Here is a 17032-nt window from a genome sequence, read left to right as displayed (position 1 = left end):
CACAGTGGATGTGGCTTGATTGTTTTGCATTCTGCAATGACATAATAGGCTCCCAAATACACATCTTACATCTCCTTTCAAGTAACTGCAAAGTTATTCTTTGTACTCCATGTCCTTACTGACTTGGTGTGATAAAATGCATTATCTTCTGTACTGGAACAAAAATCGTGATGGCAGTTAATTGCTTACAGGCCATTAATGGATTAAACAAGCAACTGACATCTTGTGATTACTTGATGTGTCATGGAGTTTTGTGCCTTGTTTTCAAGACTAATTTCCATGAAGGTCTTCATGTAAAAAGGAAACATTTGACTGTTTCAGCAAATACTAGTACTGTCTTTCATTCCTTTGTTTGTGGAAATTAACTGAAAGAAGGGAACGAAGGGATTTATGGGCATTCAAATGCTTCACTCCACACATGAAATCAAGAGATAGCGTTGTAAAAATCCTTTGCTTTGAATTGAACCATCATCATGTTTTGAAAATATATTTTTTGTTCTTGCATGTGCATAAAAAACCAGTTCAGCAGCTGTTATCATAGATTTTGTTTTTCACCGAATCCTGATTATCCTGAATAATTTAGCAGTAGATGACTACAGATCCGAAGCTGAACTAAAATACTTTCTTTTTACCAACTTTCCTGTCAGACTGTTCCTCCTCGAGCTGGAGTTATCAGTGCCCCACAAAGCCATGTCCGTCCCTCGGGGGCAAGACCAGCACCTGAAACTCAGACCAAGCCAGCTGAACCACCAAGGGGTAAGTTTCCTCTAGAAGTTAAATATAAATGTCACTATTCAGTCAAGCACTACAGTCTATGGTTTGAATGCTTTTTTTTTTCAACAGATGTCTCCACTGTTCAGTAGAAATTAAGATTCTTGGATGTAATAGCATTTGGCAGTTTGTGTTAAGCATCCAAAAGTATTGCAGACCCTTTCCAGATGCTAATCTCAAGATCACGTGAGGTCTTGACCCATGGATTTCATGGTATCAGAGAGACTGTGCAAAGATTGCAGCGTTTGGTCTGAGCATGCTGGTGTGTCCCATTCTGACTATTGCTCACCACACACTCTATGCATCGGCAGTTCTGTAATCATACGATTTGGAATAGCATTTTTGTCTGACTCTCAAAGCAACTTCCTAGACTTACAGTTTAAAAAAAACCCTTCATCTTTGTACATATAAAAATATATGCTTTGTAATAGTCACCTCCAGATACAACCGAGGTACGTTTTGGAGTGACATGGCTTCTCGTTCTGTGTCTTGTGTAAAATCACGGCGTGGTTTGTGTTGGGAGGGACCTTGAAGGTCATTTAATTCCAAGCCCCTGGCTATGGGCAGGGCCACCTTCCACTATCCCAGGTTGCTCTAAGCCCTGTCCAGCCTGGCCTTGGGCACTTCCAGGGATCCAGGGACAGCCACAGTTTCTCTGGGCACCCTGTGCCAGGGCCTCAGCACCCTCACAGGAAAGAATTTCTTCCTGATATCCCATCTAACCCTGCCCTCTGTCAGCTTAAACTTAAGTAACAATTTTTAATGGAGGACTGCTGAGTTTTTGATGATTTCCAGTCCCACTGCCATGAACACCTGCTGTTCTCACAGCCCTTTCTCTGCAGTTCTCTCTGGTGCTTCCCCATCCTGCCATCCCTAAGATTCGTTACAATTCCTTACCGTGAAAATCACTGCAAATGTACTTCCAGGCCCACCGTTGCTTCCTGAACCACTAAAGCCTCAGGCTGCTGGAGCTGCCCAGCCCAGCACTCCTGTGCTGAGGATGCAGGAGCCCCTGATCCCTGTGGCACCGCATCCCTCTCAGGCAAGTGCCCCGCAAAGTCTGGAGCCCCCCCAGCCGCCGCCTCGTAGCCGCTCGTCTCACAGTTTGCCTTCTGAACCTGCTCCCTCCCAGCAGCAAGTAAGTAAAAAAACAAACGTCGTAAGTACCTTCTTTCGCTGTGTAAATTAACACAGCTTCTACTGTATGCGGCAGTCCTGTGAGGAAGGAACCCTTAAAGCAAGCACAGAAACAAAAGCAAGGGGCCAAGGATTGGATCCCATGGTCACGGGGCTCTAGGAGAGTAATAATTGCTTTTGTATCGTCCGTGAATAACTAACATCTTAAATACTAAACACTGAATGTAGGATTTCTTATGACGGCCTTACAATTTACGGACAGCTCATTCTTAAAATGATGTTGTCATTTGGCAACTTTGTATGGAAAAACACTCAATCTAAGAAATATAATTTTCTAAGGATACGTGCATGACAAGCTGTATAGTAAGTACCTAGCACAGGTTTTAAACAGTTACTGCAATAGTTATTGATGTGGTGCTTTATGTTGGTGATCTTTCATTGAAGGGAGATGATACTGATAAATAAGTTAATAAATTAAATCAATATAATAATAAATACTTAAGAGAAATAGAATTCTCCCCATTCCCCCGTGTCAGTTAAAATACAGAAAGCTCTCCACATAATGTGAAAATTTCATACAGTAACATTAACATCCTGTTCTCTGGGATCATTTAGACTGTTATGATAAAAAAACACTGACTTTTTCTAGGAAAAGCCATAGTTTCTTACTACAGCTTAAAAATACAGAAGCAGGTTTTCAGTGCTGCTCAGGTTTTTCCTTATGCCTGCATCTGAAGGCCTTTTTTTGCTACAATAGTTCATGCCTATTTTGTACCACAGTGAAGCAGCCAAATTCCATCCTCAGCTGATTTTTGAATTCAAATTGAAAAAAATCTTTAGGTGCTTTTCCTTTCTTTCTCCTGAACCTCTTTCTTTGCCTGTGAACTGCTTTTCATTTTGGAAACTCAGACCAAAAAATAGTTTTCTGAGGAAAGGTCTTTAAAACAATACAGTCTTTTGAGAGGTAGTGAATTCCAGGCTCATTCTTCTATGCAAATCTTGATTGTGATATTGAAGAGACTAACTCTTTCCTTATAAAAATAATTGCTTGTACAGTCTGAATATTCAGGACTCTGTACAATCCATACACTGACAAAGAAAATTAGTTATTTTTTTATTGTAAAGAAAGGAGATTCTAGAGTTCCACAGAATGAGAGGCATTATGGGTTTTTTAGCTTGCAAAACTATTACTGTGGATGAGGGATAATACCAACACAGTTCCCAGAATGAGAGCTATGGGGCTTTTCATGTTAATAGATGACTAGAATTAGACCATCCCTGCTCAGATTCTGATAAAATTCTTTCTTATCTCCCATCTCCAAAAAGTATTACAATCAGCTGCATAATGAGTGTCTGTATGGAAATATCATTAGAATGGACTTGAGTTGGTTTTTTATGACTCTTAATGGTCGAGCTTACAGTAGAGGACAACAGAAATTGAAAATTTAGTGTAGTGTGTAGTAAATACTTGTGGTTTGTATTCATAGCTCAAAAAACGGCGTTGTGAAAACTTCTGAAAGTATTTTTAATGTGAGGTTGCTTTGTTACTTGGATTTTCTTCCTAATTTTCTTTCCTTTGATGTCTGTTTCTCTTTCACAAGCAGGAGCAACCGTCAGGGTAACAGGTATCTGACTATTTACCAGTTTTATATGTGGTCTCCATCTATTCAAGCAGAAAAGATGTATGAATGTTGTTTTCATACATCTGCAGTCCCATCCCCGTTAAAAACCACCTGTCTGCATTCATGGATTGACTGTCATACCATAGTTTGCTTTTTCCTTTCATAGTGCATTTAAAAATGAGACTGCATTTATTAGGGCCAGAGCAACTATTTTGCATCATCATCTTCTGTGAAACAATTGGACCCTCACCTGTGTTGCTTAGTCACTGCTGAACCTCCTGATCTCGGTCTGTCCAGGGAAAAAAAAAGATCAGTTTTGGTAGTAAACGTTCCCTTTAATGCAAATAAATCCTGATGCTATTGCACTGTCAGTTTTTTTTTTCCCAAAATGACTCCCATATATCACATTTCTCAAGCAACAGAGGACTTACTGTGACCCAAAGTAAAACAATCTGTTGGTTGCAATGTTAAAAACATTTGGTTCCAGAGTTACTCAAAGCAAATTTCTACTTGGAGCAAGGAGCGATTTGGATTCATAGTTTCTTTGGGATCTTGTAGTTTTAAATGACCGCAGGACTTAAGCAGCCGGTGCCAATCTGCATTTGATTTCTGTTCCTTCTGCGGTTCAATTTTTCACATTTTCCCCTGAGTTACTCAGTTGCTTCGTTTTAATATTATTCTGCAAAAAACTTCAGCTATAGACAGTCAATTCAGCTGTTTGGGTATATTAAGTTTATCTGTTAAAATCATAAAATCTTTTTGTGACATTTGAATTCTTAGAAGCTGTTTTAACTTAAGCCTAATTCATTTGATAAGGGGAAGCTCCAAACTCTGTTCTGTCAGTGTGCATACTGAACAAAGTAGATAATCCACATTTTTGGACAGTTTGTACAAGTAAAAAAGTTGCATTGTTGTTTGAAGCCGTTTATAAAAACAGGAATATTTTGGTTTGAAAAGCTGAGAAATTCTGTGGAGAAAACTGTCTTCTCCAAGGCTAACTTGTTATTTTAATTATGAAACCAGCGTTTGTCCATTTCCATGCCAGGAAGTACTGGAGATGCCTATGGGTCTACACAGAAATGTCTGACTGCATATACTAATAACACTAATGTTTCCTTTCATCGTGGTGCTTTAATGCTGCTCGTAACATCAGTACAATAAACTCCCAGCGTAACTTGGAGCTTTTCATTTCATAGTTGTGCTGGGCTATCCCTTGCTTAGAATACAGTAGCATTTCCCGAATGTTTTCTTATCCAAAGTTCACTTAGTGTTTTCTGCAGGGATTGGGACCTGCAGGAAGTAGGTTCCAGCTTCATCAACCACCGAGGAGGGGGGAGTGGTGTTGAACAGCTTACAGGCATTTTGTTAGACAGGGGGTTCAGGCTGTTGTTTCCATTCTAGCTAAAACAAAACCAGGTTAAAGTTTCAGCTGAGGAGTGAGAAAGGGGCAGTAGGAATAACCTGGAACCAGCTGCATGATTCCTGAGCACGTTGTTTCCTTTGCAGCTGAATCCCAACGGGACACACGGCACTAACCCTGAACCCCAGCTCAGCAGTGACCCTTTTGAAGACCTGTCATTTCAGCTGCTCGTGTCCAAGATGCAGACGTCTGTCCGAACATCACCTGCTCCAACCTTAAACCAAAAGGAGTTGACACGGTTGCCTTCAGCAAGGCAAAGAGATGCGGATAATTCGAATACTGTAAATTGCATGCCAGCGATGCCTCCTATTCCAACCTTTCACCCATCACAGGAACATCAGCACAGCGCTCCAAATCCATTTATTACTGGGCTGAACTGCTCCAATCCATTCGCTGAAAGAACTCCTAATGCTGGGAACCCATTTAGGACGGAAATACCCCGGGAGTCTGGGATAACCTCACAGGTACTGGTAGCACCCGCTGCTTCCCACACGTTCCCTCCTCTGCCGCCCCCCGGCTGTAACACAAGCCAGCCTGTATTTCCTGTGGACGCAGCTGACAGTACGTTCTGCTTGCGAAGCAAATCTCTCAAGGTAGAAAAGGTGCAGCCCAAAGGGTGGGTGACGTTTGACGACGACGAGGACTTCAACGTAAAGCTAAAGCCGTCTGCGAGCGTTCCGGATTTGAAGCGACTCGGCTCCGGGAAATCAGCTGGATGCCCAGGTTTGCTGGGAACTGAACAGAAGGCTTTCCTCTGTTCAGACTTCAACTTTGATGGTGACTGGAATAAAAGTTCTACTGATTGCTTCTGTACGATGCCAGCAAGAAAACCACCTGCACCCCCCGTGCCATCCAGAGCGACCAGCATCAGGTCCCCTGCAGATCCCTTCCCCTCCCTGGCACCCAAGGTGTCACCAACTCGTGATTTTACAGACAGATAAGGTGGTCAGAGATACAAAAGGTTATATTTGTTGCTACATTTATCCAGTAGAATAATTGGGCATTTGAGATTATTCTGTGTGCAATAATTAATTGTTAAATGCACTGAAACTTAACTCTGCTCATAAACAGCCACTTCTGCTTGTGTACAAATTTTGAATGTGTATATATGGTAGAGCACAAAAAATGGTCTGAAGTTTATTAAAATCTCGCTGTAATAGTATTTGAATAGACAAAAAGAGAAGAAGGGTGAGCTACTGTCTCACTAAAACCTATCAATCCTGGACACAGATTTTGCTTAGGGAGCTCTTTCATTTCTGTTCTCCTTTGTGGAATTTCACAAGAAGGGCCTCCCTGCTGGGAGCCTCCCCCCTCCCTTTTGACTGTTTTGTTTTGGTAGTTGATATTTATAAGTATTTACCAAAGAGCTGCCAAAGTTTATTGAGATTTGAATGTTGACAAGTATTGTTTAGAAGCTGTTTAATTTATAACAGAGGCTATGGATATTTGTAAGGCTTATATTTGAATTCGAGGCACAACAAAAATAGTTTACTTTCAAAATAGAAACAGAACTTTGCGTATTAATATATTCGATTAATCTCCTGTGTCAGTACATTTCAGTTACTAAATCCTGTTGTGACACATACTCACTAGCACTAATTCAGAATAATTGTTCCATATCATCCATTTATTCATTACTATTTTAACTGTACTTTTCTTCCCCCCCCCCCTCCCCCCAATTGGAAACAGCTGATACAGCAAGCTTTTCCTCAACCTCTGGAAAAAAGTCCCCTTGGCCTTTGAGATACAAAGCAGTATTTTCCAGTTGCAGACCATGTAGTCTGCCAGCCAGGGGGTGAAACAACACGCTTGGATTGTATTTAGCGTAGTGAAATATCCCAGGGCAGCACGCTTTTTGAATCCTCAGATGCTCTCACAACATGATCCATGAAATAATCCACTGTTCCTTCGGACAGCCCCTGGTTAGCCACGAGCTGCAGCTGCCTAGAGGAGTGATAGTGAGTTTTCTATTGCGCTTTTTTCCGTTCAGGTCATTCGAGTTGTACATTTGGAACAGCAGTGGTACTACTTGTGCTTCAGTGTGTGAGTTACCTTGTTTTATGCTGTTGCTGCAAACATCTGTGTGGTTGATGTTTTGGTATATTCTTACATTAGCAAACCAAATTCAGGTGGGAACTTTTGCTAGTGGGAGTCACGTGATCAATATGTTGTCAAATATTTAATTGCAGTGATTAAAAACTATCTGTCTGAACTGTACCTGGCGTGCTGCACCTCTGCACTTCACAGGACTGTGGGGACCACAGGGAATGCTCCGAAATTTCAGTGTCTACGTGTGTGTGTGTGTGTGTGTGTGTGTGTGTATGAGCTGTAATAAGGCCCTGCAGTGTGTTGACGGGAGCAATGATGAACAGTTGATGCTCTGAAAACACAGAGGATGGAGGTGAGACCCACTCCCCCCGTGTCCCTGGACTCTGGGTGTTCCCCGTCCCTGGCTGTGTCCCCTGGTATGTGTGAAATATCCTCACCCTTGCGGTCTGGGTGGTCATGCTCCCTCTGTGCCCCCTGTGTTACCAAATCCTCCTAAACCTTCAGGATAAATAAAACCCTCTACAACCATCCTTTTAGTGTCAGCAAGTCAAGCCTCACTTCTTTCTTGCCCAGGGGCTGTGTGTCTGACAGAATTCCAGCCTCCACATAGACACAGAACTTTTCCCCTTAGCCAGTTTTAGTAAACAAAGACATTAACGTTCATTGGTTCTAAATTACATCATAATCTTTCATTAATTAGTATTTTGTCATTTAGTGGTTATTGCTTTCTCACTTCTTACGCTAATTAGTCCGTATTTTTAGTCTTTTCATATCTTTCCCTTCAGTAGGGAATTTCCAGTGCGTATACTGAGTTTTTATCTGGTAGTTTCTTCAGACTGCCCTTGTGATCCATAAATTCTGCATTCTAGATGTCCGGCCTCACCAATCCCTCTTTCTCTCCCGGGCTGTGTCCATTGGACATATCGGAGTTTATCGAATATTTCGAATATATCGAGTGTTTCAGGACTTTTCCCCAGCTGTCCCCACAAAAGTAGCTTATAACAACTTCGCTAAATACTGCCTGAGAGTAATTTAAGAATAGCCCACTGTTGACAATTCGCATACATAGAGGTGATGGTTAATTAAAACAATTAATTTAAACGTTTCTCAAACTCCCTACCTGCAGTTATGAAGGCCGCCTTGTCGTTGCCGGCAGCGGGCAGGGCGCGCGGGCCCTTTAAGCGCTCCCGTGCCCTCACGGAGTGCCCGGAAACGGAAGCGGCGGCGGCGGGACCGGCGGAGGCGCCCTCGCGGCGGGGCCGGAGCGTTCCGGCGGGTCCCCAAGGGCCGCCGCGCCCTCAGGGCCTCCCTAAGCGCCGGGCTCGGGCGGTCCCCGCGCTCCCTCCCGGCCTCCGGTATCCAGGGACTCGGCGCCGTTGCTGAGGGGCCGCCATGGTGCGGCTGCACGTGAAGCGCGGCGGCGAGAGCCAGTTTCTGCTGGAGGCGCCGGGCAGCGCCCGCCTGGCCGAGCTGGCGCCGCTCGCCGCCCGCATCCACAACGGGCGGCTGAAGGTGCAGCGGCTGTGCTCAGGTACGGCCTGCGGCCGCGCGGGGCGGGAACGGCGCCCGGGCAGCGGCAGCGCCGCCGCCGCTCCTCACGGGGCCGTGAGGGCACAGCGCAACCGCCTGTGAATTCTCCTGGCTTCGGTGTTTTAGTGAGGGCATTGAGCAGCGCCGAAAACTCCCTCTGCCTGTGCCGGTAGCGGCTGCTTGAATCAGGGAATCGCGGAATGGTTTGGTTTGAGAGGGACCTTAAAACTCGCGCAGTCCCATCCCCTGCCGTGTGGGCAGGGACATCTTAACGTGTCCTAGGTTGCTCCAACCCCTGTCCAACCCGGCCTTGGACATTTCCAGGGTTCCAGGAGCAGCCACGGCTTCTCTGGGCGCTCTGTGCCAGGCCCTCACAGGGAAACATTTCTCCTCAGTGTCCCGTCTAACCCTGCTCTCTGGCGGTTTGAAGACATTCCCCCTTGTCTCGTTACTCTAGGCCCGTGTCCAAGGTCCTCCCTCAGGGGGCTGTGAAGTGACCAGCAGTGCCCCAAGGTGTGTGTGAGGTTATACTGGCCGCTAACAGCACCCTCTGCCATGCACTGGGGTCAGTGACATGCCTGAATTAGTGCAGAGTTCACTTCTGAGGCAGCTTTAAAAAACGTTTCCCACCGCACCGTGGGGCTGTCAGAGCAGAGATTCCTTTCAGGTGAGCCTGGCCTGGGGGTGCAGCCCACCCACACCCAGCCACAGTGTTTGTGGGGTGTCTGAGGCCATACTGATGCTGCTCTGAAATGTAAAAAATCTGACCAGGGAAATGCCAAAAAGAAAAGGCTTATGGCCACTAAATGCCATGAGGGTCTGCATCCCTGCAAGTGTAATTTGTTGCGTTGTTTTACGGGTATGGAAAATGTATGTATTTCAACATAATTACACCATCTGTATCTATATATGTGTGTTTATGTCCATTATTCTTTATTCCTTGTACTTAACCTGTTTAAAAATTAAAAGCTTGGTGCGAAGTTTACCTGTATGTACGTCATGTGAAAAGCTTTTGTGAAGGACTGTAGTAACAGAGACTTTTTGTCTTGTTCTCTAAACACTCTAAAGAGATGGAGGAGCTGGCAGAGCACGGTATTTCCTTACCTTACAATATGCAAGGACTGACAGATGAGCAGATCGAAGAGCTGAAGTTAAAGGATGAGTGGGCAGAGAAGTGTGTCCCAAGCGGTGGAAGCGTCTTCAGGAAGGATGAAATGGGGCGAAGAAATGGATTTGGTAAGTCAAATGTCAATGCTTGTCTCTTTCCCTTCAGACACAGACAATACATAATATGACAGGGAACAACAAATCCCAAATTCTGGGATAAGTTGGCCAAACTGTAAGTTCCACACACAGGAATTCTGTCTTGGGTTAGAATCTGGGGTAATGCTGATTAACAAGCCTGAAGTGCAGTATCTCTCTTCAGCACATAAACAGTCACCACAGGAGCAAGTTTGACTGTTCCAGTTTAGTTTACTCTCCCCATTTGTAAATGTACACTTGAGAACTGGTTTTCCCTGTGGACTCCAAGATACATTTACAGGTCGTTTTTCTAACACTTCTCCTTTTTTCTCACCAACTGGGACTCAGATTCACTGAGCATGTGTTCATAAGTGTGAGGACAGCCTTGTGATATTGACAAAGTTAGAACATTATACAGGGTGTGTACGTAAGCCAAACCAAGTACTATCAAATGATGCACTCAAGTGGGACATAAACTGGGAATCTGTATGCTTTAAGTGGATTTTTGTTTTTGAGGACAGGTTTTTATAGCAATTAAAATAGATAAGTGTGAGGTGAAACGTACAGTGTATTAGCAAAACTGTCTTCACTGCTGGATTGAGGTTTTAATTAGAAAAGTCAAAAATCTGCAAGTTGTTACGCCCAGTTTTAAAGCACACCTACCAGTACAGTCCACAACAGTCCTGCAGGGAAGGAGCTTTGGTTTATTGTGGAGGGTATGGGATTATTGTTGTTGCTTTCTACTGAGGACCTTTGTCCTAAATGAAGTTCCAGATCGTAGAGTCATGGAATCACAGAGTAGTTTGGGTTGGAAAGGCCCTTAAAGCTCATCCACTTCCCCTCCCCTGCCATGGGCAAGGACACCTTCCACTAGACCACATGGCTCCAAGCCCTGTCCAACCTGGAACACTTCCAGGGATGGGGCAAATACCAGTCACATGTCATTGGGAAAAGGAAGTTTGTTTGTCCCATGAAAAATGCTGCTTGTTTCTTAAGTTAGTGAGAAATACAGGAATGAACCATCTCTCTGGTACATAGGCTGCAGCTTAGAGGTGTTTCTCCTGCTTTATGATTTGATACTGTTTCATTTGCTCTGGACAGGATGTGTGCTCGGTTTCTTTACAATAAGTGTAGACTATGAAATATGTCTTACTTTTAGCTCCAAATGAAAAAATGCAGCAAGTGATAAAGAAGACAATAGAAGAAGCCAAGGCATTAATCTCTAAGGTAAGTTTCCTCAAGCGTTGTGTAGGGCTTTCCTAATAAGTGCTGTGGAGTTCAGCATCTTAAATAAAATCAGACTTTTTTCAGTGCAAGGGATGACAGATGTTGAGAAATGCCATGAAGTGCTGTAAATAGTCTAATAAAACCTGATGTTTTGGTTAATGATTTTCCTTAAGGCTTCTGGCAAGTGATTCAAAAGGTTAAGGAATCAGATACTAAACTCCAGGGGAATGCTGACGGCCAAGCCCATGTTGAAATCACATTCAGTTTTATCCTTGCAATTTGCTATTGATGTGTTCTTTGGGTGAATGCTTGTCATGCTTTCTGGTGAAAAATTAACTGAATTCTGTGCTGTTCTTGGAATTAATGAAGCCTTTTGACTTTTATGTGTAATGAATTGAAAAATGTGTTCTAATCTCTTAGATTATCACAGATGGTTTGGTTCGAAAGGGACCTTAAAGCTCATCCAGCCCCACCCCAGTGCTATGAGCAGGGACACCTGCCACTAGACCAGGCTGCTCAGAGCTCAGCCCAGCCTGGCCTTGAACACTTCAGGGATGGAGCAGGGCTTAGGCCTCGGTTTGGCAAGCACTTGGACTCGTGCTTAGTCCTGCTGAGTATGTGTTTTCAAAGACAAGTACAAGGTTTGCCCTGATGGGACGGTGCTCTGGGGCATTTAGATTCATGTTGCCAAATCTGTAGGTGCTCTGTGTTGTATTTCAGCTTTTGTATGACTTTGGAACACAAATTTAGTAATATTTATGAATGGAGTTAAGGATAGTTTGGGAAGTGGTTTGTTTGGTTCACCACTTTATAATGACGAAAAAGAAGAGATGTGCCCGTGGATTTTGAGGTTGTCCTGCCCAGTTAACCAGATCAAGAATGTCCACAAGGGGGCAACATTCTCTTACCTTAGTACTTAAGAACCTGTTAAAGCTGTAGGGAAGACCTTTATTTCTTTTCTTCCAGATGTGTCATACTTCTGCTTTATCCTTGCAACAGCGTTTGGAATGATCTCAAGTACTTGTTCTTACAGATCTCTACATGAGCTGTGCAGTTTGCCAAGCTTTACACTTCTGCTCGCATGTGCTCTATTTTTTTTCTCACGTTTTGAATCCCTTCTCCATTTTTCACTTTAATTTTGCTGGCTTAAATCACGTTCATGAATTATGTGTGCTTGGAGTCAAAGCATCGCTGTCTGGCCTCTGTGGTCGTATGTGTCCTGGTTTGAGTCCTGTGTTCCAAAGGCAGTTGTCTCCTGCAGTTTAGTGAAGATCTATCTCCCTTTTTTGTTTCCTCCCCCAGCCCAGGTAAGCAGGGTAAACAGAGGGGCCAGAGGTGAGAAGTGTATTCATGTAGCAGCTTCACCTTCGCCAATTCCCATTTCTCAGAATTAGTGTAGTGGTTTGAGTGTCTCCCAGAATCATTTACTCTTTTTCTGCTGTGAGACGGGATTAGGAGAAAGCAAAGCAGGCTCAAACTCCAAAGGTATAAAGATAGGTTTATTAACAAACACTAATATACTGACTACAAGTCAGTATTCCCATGAGGAAATTTGCCCTCCTAATATCTTTGTGCAGCCTGTTAACTCTGCTCAGATTTCCCATCGCTCAACCTCTGAACTGGCCACAAAACGAAGTCTTTCTGCAGGTTTGCTTGTATTGCCAGTGACCCCTGTCTGTATTCCAGAAACAAGTTCAGGCCAATGTGTGTGTTAATATGGAGACGGTGAAAGATGCCTTGGAGCAGCTCCGAGGGGCTGTGATGATTGTGTATCCAATGGGACTGCCTCCACACGATCCAGTCAGGATGGAGTTCGAAGATAAAGAAGACTTGTCAGGAACTCATGTATGGAGTAATGTATTCCCGTTATATGTAGTCCTGGGTGAAACATGGGCTGTGCTGTTCTTCGTCTTACCAGTGGAGGTTGTTTCCTCCAATATGGAGAGTTTGTTGCCCAAAGTGTTTATATTAGATTAAGATTGAATGGAATATAAATGAAAATGCCATAGATGACTGTGAGGAGAAAGATGTAGAACTAGAGTGTAAAATTACACTTCATGTTAGGAATTCCAGAAAGATTTTTATTTCCTCAGGAAAAAAATATGGTTTTGAAAAAAAAAAAAGCAAGAAACAACAAACCCAACTCTTCACCTGGTTTATTTTGTTACAGGCTGGACTTGAAGTTATAAAAGAATCGGAAGCACAGTTATGGTGGGCAGGAAAGCAGTTGGAAGAAACAAAGTTGCTCTCTGACTATGTAGGCAAAAATGAGAAAACAACCATCATTGTCAAGATCCAGAAAGTGAGTATTGCTGGCAGATTGCTCTACAAGTTCCTCACCCTTGGTTGTCTGTTCTCTGTGGAAGAGAACTATCCATAGGAGTATAAAATGGATTAGATTAGTTCCAGCCTGAGCATCTTAAAACTGTACACCTGTTTTAAGGTTTGAATAGATTATACCTTGAGTTTTTCTTTAGTGATTCCTTAGCCTGTCGTTTACATACTGCAGTTGCTATTTCTTGCTCTATAGTATTTTTGTGAAGTACAACGAAGAGGTATTTAAAGAACAGATGAAATGCAAACTGAAAAGTTTGAAAAAGTAAGCATGCATTATTAAATTGGAGCAGCTTCTCCTTCGTATCACAAATGCCACCAGCAACATTTACAATTTCCCTTCCAGAAAGGACAAGGAGCTCCGGGGCGGGAGCCTGTGATCAGTCATGAAGAGCAGAAAGAGATGATGCTGTACTACTACAGGAAGCAGGAGGAGCTGAAGGTAAGCGTTCCTTTGGTGCCCGAGAGCTGGGCTGCTCCAACGGAGCTCAGGCTGCGTCCCTCACCGCCTCCCTCCCCTCTCTGCCGCAGAAACTGGAGGAGGAGGACGACGACTCGTTTCTCAATGCTGAGTGGGCAGACAACCATGCTCTGAAAAGGCAATTTCACGGTGTAAAAGACATCAAATGGGGTCCAAGATGAAGCTCTGCAAACCCCTTCTTAGGCTGTTTGGTTGATGCTCTTGTTTGCAGCAAGGAGTTGTGTTGTGTGTGGTAGATTCTTCTGACAGCAGCTGAAATTGTCACTTCTGTGGCCTTAGATGTTCAATAAATGTTCCTATTTCTCTGTGACTTCAGCAGCACTTTTCTCTGCAAAGAAGTGGACAAATTCTCTTTATGTTTGGTATTTTATTAGAAACTTGTAATTTGGATATGAAAATGTCAATCTGTTTCATAGATGAGAGATGTAGTAAATGTGCACTGGAACGTTTGGTGTTGTTCAGAGTGGTCTGTATACTCTCTCCTCCTTCTTGCGTTACTATTAGATGTTGTGCTCTGGAGAGGATAATTTATTTTATAGGAGATCAGTTTCCTCCAACTAATCCAGGGAGAACTAAGGGTTTTTTACGTGCTTGTTCGCATTTCAACATGGCTATTTCCAAGCTGTCATTTTGATATGAGTGAATCTCTTAATAATTGCTTAAAGGAAGTGTTTCCATATTAACACTAGTTACATCCTTGTGGAATGCTTAGTTTTCATTCTTTGGGTTTAGTTTTTCTTGCTGGTATATAGAGGTTGACAGCAATTTGTCTACAAAAGTAGGCATCATTTGCAGGTAGATTGGGTAAAGCCAAGTTTAATAGGACCAGATCTTTTAGGATGGAAATAAAAAAAATCATTGTAGTTTTCTGTATTAGTGTGGTTGAAGAAACACCAATTAAGTTAAAAGTCAAGTGTTTGCTGAACTTGCAGCTTGAAGATTGGATGCAGAAAAGATAATTACTGCCATTCAGTGAACTGTTCATGGTGATCTTACTTCAATCACTGATTTTTTTACTTTTAGGGAAGTTTGGTGTCTGGTAGTTTTTCTTGAATCTCAACTTTACAGTAACATGACTTTTTACAAAAAGAAAAATCAGCACTTCCGAATTGAAAAACCTCAAAAAAAATTTTTTTAAATTTATTTGGAATTATTTCACGTGGCAAAAAAAGTTTTTTAACAAAACACTTTGTTCTACCACTTCCTAAGAGGAAAATCAGTGTCCTGGAGCTTATAATATTCTCATTTTCTCTGAAAGCAAGGGAAAAGCAGGCATAGGAAGTATTTAACACAGATTCAGCACCCCTCTGACTGCTGTTCTCTGCTATAATTGGTGCTGGTTTTTTCTTTAGCTAAGCAGACTTTCCATAGCATTGACTGGTTTTGGAGTTCTCACAACACTGTTTGTGGATCTGCTGGAATTTTTTTTTGTGGCTGTGAAAGAGTACTGGAACCCAAGGAAGCCTGTGGGTATTTAACTATCCAAGGAGATGATGAAACACCACATTGTTTGCATAGGTTTGCAACTTTGCAAAAGCTTTTTGCCTTTCTTCTAAACCACTTCTTTATTTCTGAAAGTTTGAGAGTAGCCATGCCCTTCCAAGGAGAAAATCTATTCTCTCTCAAAGGAGACACACAGCAGAACATTGCTAAAATTTTCTGTCTGTGTCCTGATGAATGGAAATGGTTTCCACACCTGGTTTCATTCCTTTTCTCCTTTTCACGGTTTTGCTTTCCCACATTGCTGCGTTCTCTGCCTCACTCAGGATTCAGAAGAATTTATTTATTGCTTCCTTCAAACTCACCCAGCATTCCTGGTGACAAACTTGAGGCTAATTTCAAGACAGGAGAGGGGAGTTCAAACAGCCACATCAGCACTGTATGTTGCCTTCCAGTAAGTCCAGATGTTGATGCTGGGTCATGTAATTTCCAGATGTGTGTCATGCCTACAGCCATGTGTGGGACATGAACCAAATAGTCCAAACAACTGGCAAGCTCTCTTTTGCAGTATTTTCTCCTTAGGCTGCTCTTCTGGGAAATTGCAGGGATTTTACTGCTGAAAATCCATCCCACAGCCAGCCCTGAGTGTCCTTCCCACAGCGCTGCTGCTGCTGCTGCTGCCTCATGGCACCCTCCCTGTGGATACCTCAGCCCTCAGCCTGGAGAGATTCCTGCTATGGCACTTCAGCTGCTGGTTTTTTCAGGACGTGGGACAGATAAGTGCATACCTCATTAATTTTCTGTTTTGTCTGCTGGATACTTTGGGTGTTGTTTCAGAAACATCCAAATAATTCAATGTCTGTTTATCAGGTTTTCCCATGTTTGTCTTCGTTCTTACTCTCAGACTGCTGTGAACAGTGAACATTTGGAAATGAGGCGAACCACTAATTGACAGCTTTCCCCAGTTAGACTTGGAAAGTTTCTGCAAAAAGAATAAAATAGCAACCCAGATTCAGATTAAAAATAGTTCAGTCAAAGGAACAGATCCTGAGTGAAGCTTGACCTCCCAGCCTGGAGCAAAAGCGGCTTCCCTGCCCTGCTGAGTTGCTCCTGGTGCTGGGGTTTGGACAGGGTTTGTCACTGTGCTTGAGGATCCATTTAAATAGGCATGTATTATTAAGCACTGCACAATTTTGTTTTTCCCCTCAAAACATGTTCCCAGTGGCTGTGAAATGCTCCGTCCTGGGAAGCAGCGGCTTCTCTGGTACCTGCAGGAATTTTTTACTGTCTGCCCACCAGTGTGCAGTGGCAGGCAGGGAGGAAAATCAGGAGGGGATCAGGTCATCAGTTAGATCACAATTTCAATACAAAAGCTCTTTTTCCTCTAGGGCTGTAAAAGCAAGGAGAGGACTGGGAGTTGGGAAAAGCAAAACCTTTTGCCCTAAGGAAGGGAGTAACTTCTAAGCTACAAACCGGTTTCTGCTGATCTGCTGCCGCTGCAGTTGTTCTGCCACCAGGAATGAAGACCCTGGACTCAGCTGGGAGTCCCAGCGAGGGGTGTCAAATGGATGGATGTGTGGATGAAGTGAACAAAATGGGGAAAGGACCGATGTGCCCAGTGGCAGGAGCAAAGGCAGTGGGCACAAAGTGAAACACAGAGGGTCCCTCTGAACATCAGGGACGCTTTGTCCCCGTGTAGGTGGTCGAGCACTGGCACAGGTTGCCCAGAAAGGTTGTGAAGTCCCTTCTTTGGCTGGAAGAAAAAGAAGGTGTTTTCCT

At 43.4% G+C, this 17032-nt stretch overlaps 2 protein-coding genes across 11 annotated transcripts in view; both read left to right on the top strand.

Moving 5' to 3' along the window:
* SYNJ1 (synaptojanin 1) overlaps positions 1 to 7527 on the top strand; it is a 49860-nt gene extending 42333 nt beyond the window's left edge. For 6 of the 9 annotated variants that reach the window (XM_066206994.1, XM_066207018.1, XM_066207007.1 and 3 more), the window contains 3 exons: positions 648 to 756; positions 1698 to 1909; positions 5037 to 7527. In XM_066206994.1, the coding sequence (XP_066063091.1) occupies positions 648 to 756; positions 1698 to 1909; positions 5037 to 5891 (1176 nt within the window). In that variant the 3' untranslated portion in view covers positions 5892 to 7527. Of the gene's footprint in view, positions 1 to 647; positions 757 to 1697; positions 1910 to 3509; positions 3534 to 5036 lie in introns of all 9 variants that reach the window. The other 3 variants (XM_066207031.1, XM_066207023.1, XM_066207027.1) reach the window with 2 other exon arrangements.
* Positions 7528 to 8251: 724 nt separating this feature from the next.
* On the top strand, positions 8252 to 14123 carry CFAP298 (cilia and flagella associated protein 298). Of its 2 annotated transcripts, XM_066206990.1 has the most exons (7): positions 8255 to 8530; positions 9598 to 9765; positions 10931 to 10998; positions 12685 to 12843; positions 13169 to 13300; positions 13679 to 13774; positions 13864 to 14123. In XM_066206990.1, exons 1-7 carry the CDS (start codon positions 8392 to 8394, stop codon positions 13972 to 13974), a joined length of 873 nt encoding a protein of 290 aa, XP_066063087.1. In that variant the 5' UTR covers positions 8255 to 8391; the 3' UTR covers positions 13975 to 14123. The 2 variants fall into 2 exon arrangements, with proteins under 2 accessions (XP_066063089.1, XP_066063087.1); XM_066206992.1 differs by lacking the exon at positions 12685 to 12843 and having other exon boundaries at positions 8252 to 8530.
* Positions 14124 to 17032: the final 2909 nt, after the last annotated feature.

The sequence above is a fragment of the Chamaea fasciata genome, unplaced genomic scaffold, assembly GCF_029207755.1.
Source record: "Chamaea fasciata isolate MVZ Bird 193981 ecotype frontalis unplaced genomic scaffold, bChaFas1.0.hap1 SCAF_2, whole genome shotgun sequence".
Taxonomy (NCBI): Eukaryota; Metazoa; Chordata; class Aves; order Passeriformes; family Sylviidae; genus Chamaea; species Chamaea fasciata.
The sequence above is the reverse complement of the archived record's forward strand: the minus strand, read 5'-3'. Positions and strand labels throughout refer to the sequence as shown.

What these genes read in the sequence shown, in the direction of transcription:
- CFAP298 (XM_066206990.1), top strand. Translation starts at nt 8,392, where the DNA reads ATGGTGCGGCTGCACGTGAAGCGCGGCGGCGAGAGCCAGTTTCTGCTG. An exon ending in TCATTGTCAAGATCCAGAAA is followed by an intron (nt 13,301 to 13,678) that starts GTGAGTATTGCT and finishes TTTCCCTTCCAG; the next exon opens with AAAGGACAAGGAGCTCCGGG. An exon ending in GGAAGCAGGAGGAGCTGAAG is followed by an intron (nt 13,775 to 13,863) that starts GTAAGCGTTCCT and finishes TCTCTGCCGCAG; the next exon opens with AAACTGGAGGAGGAGGACGA.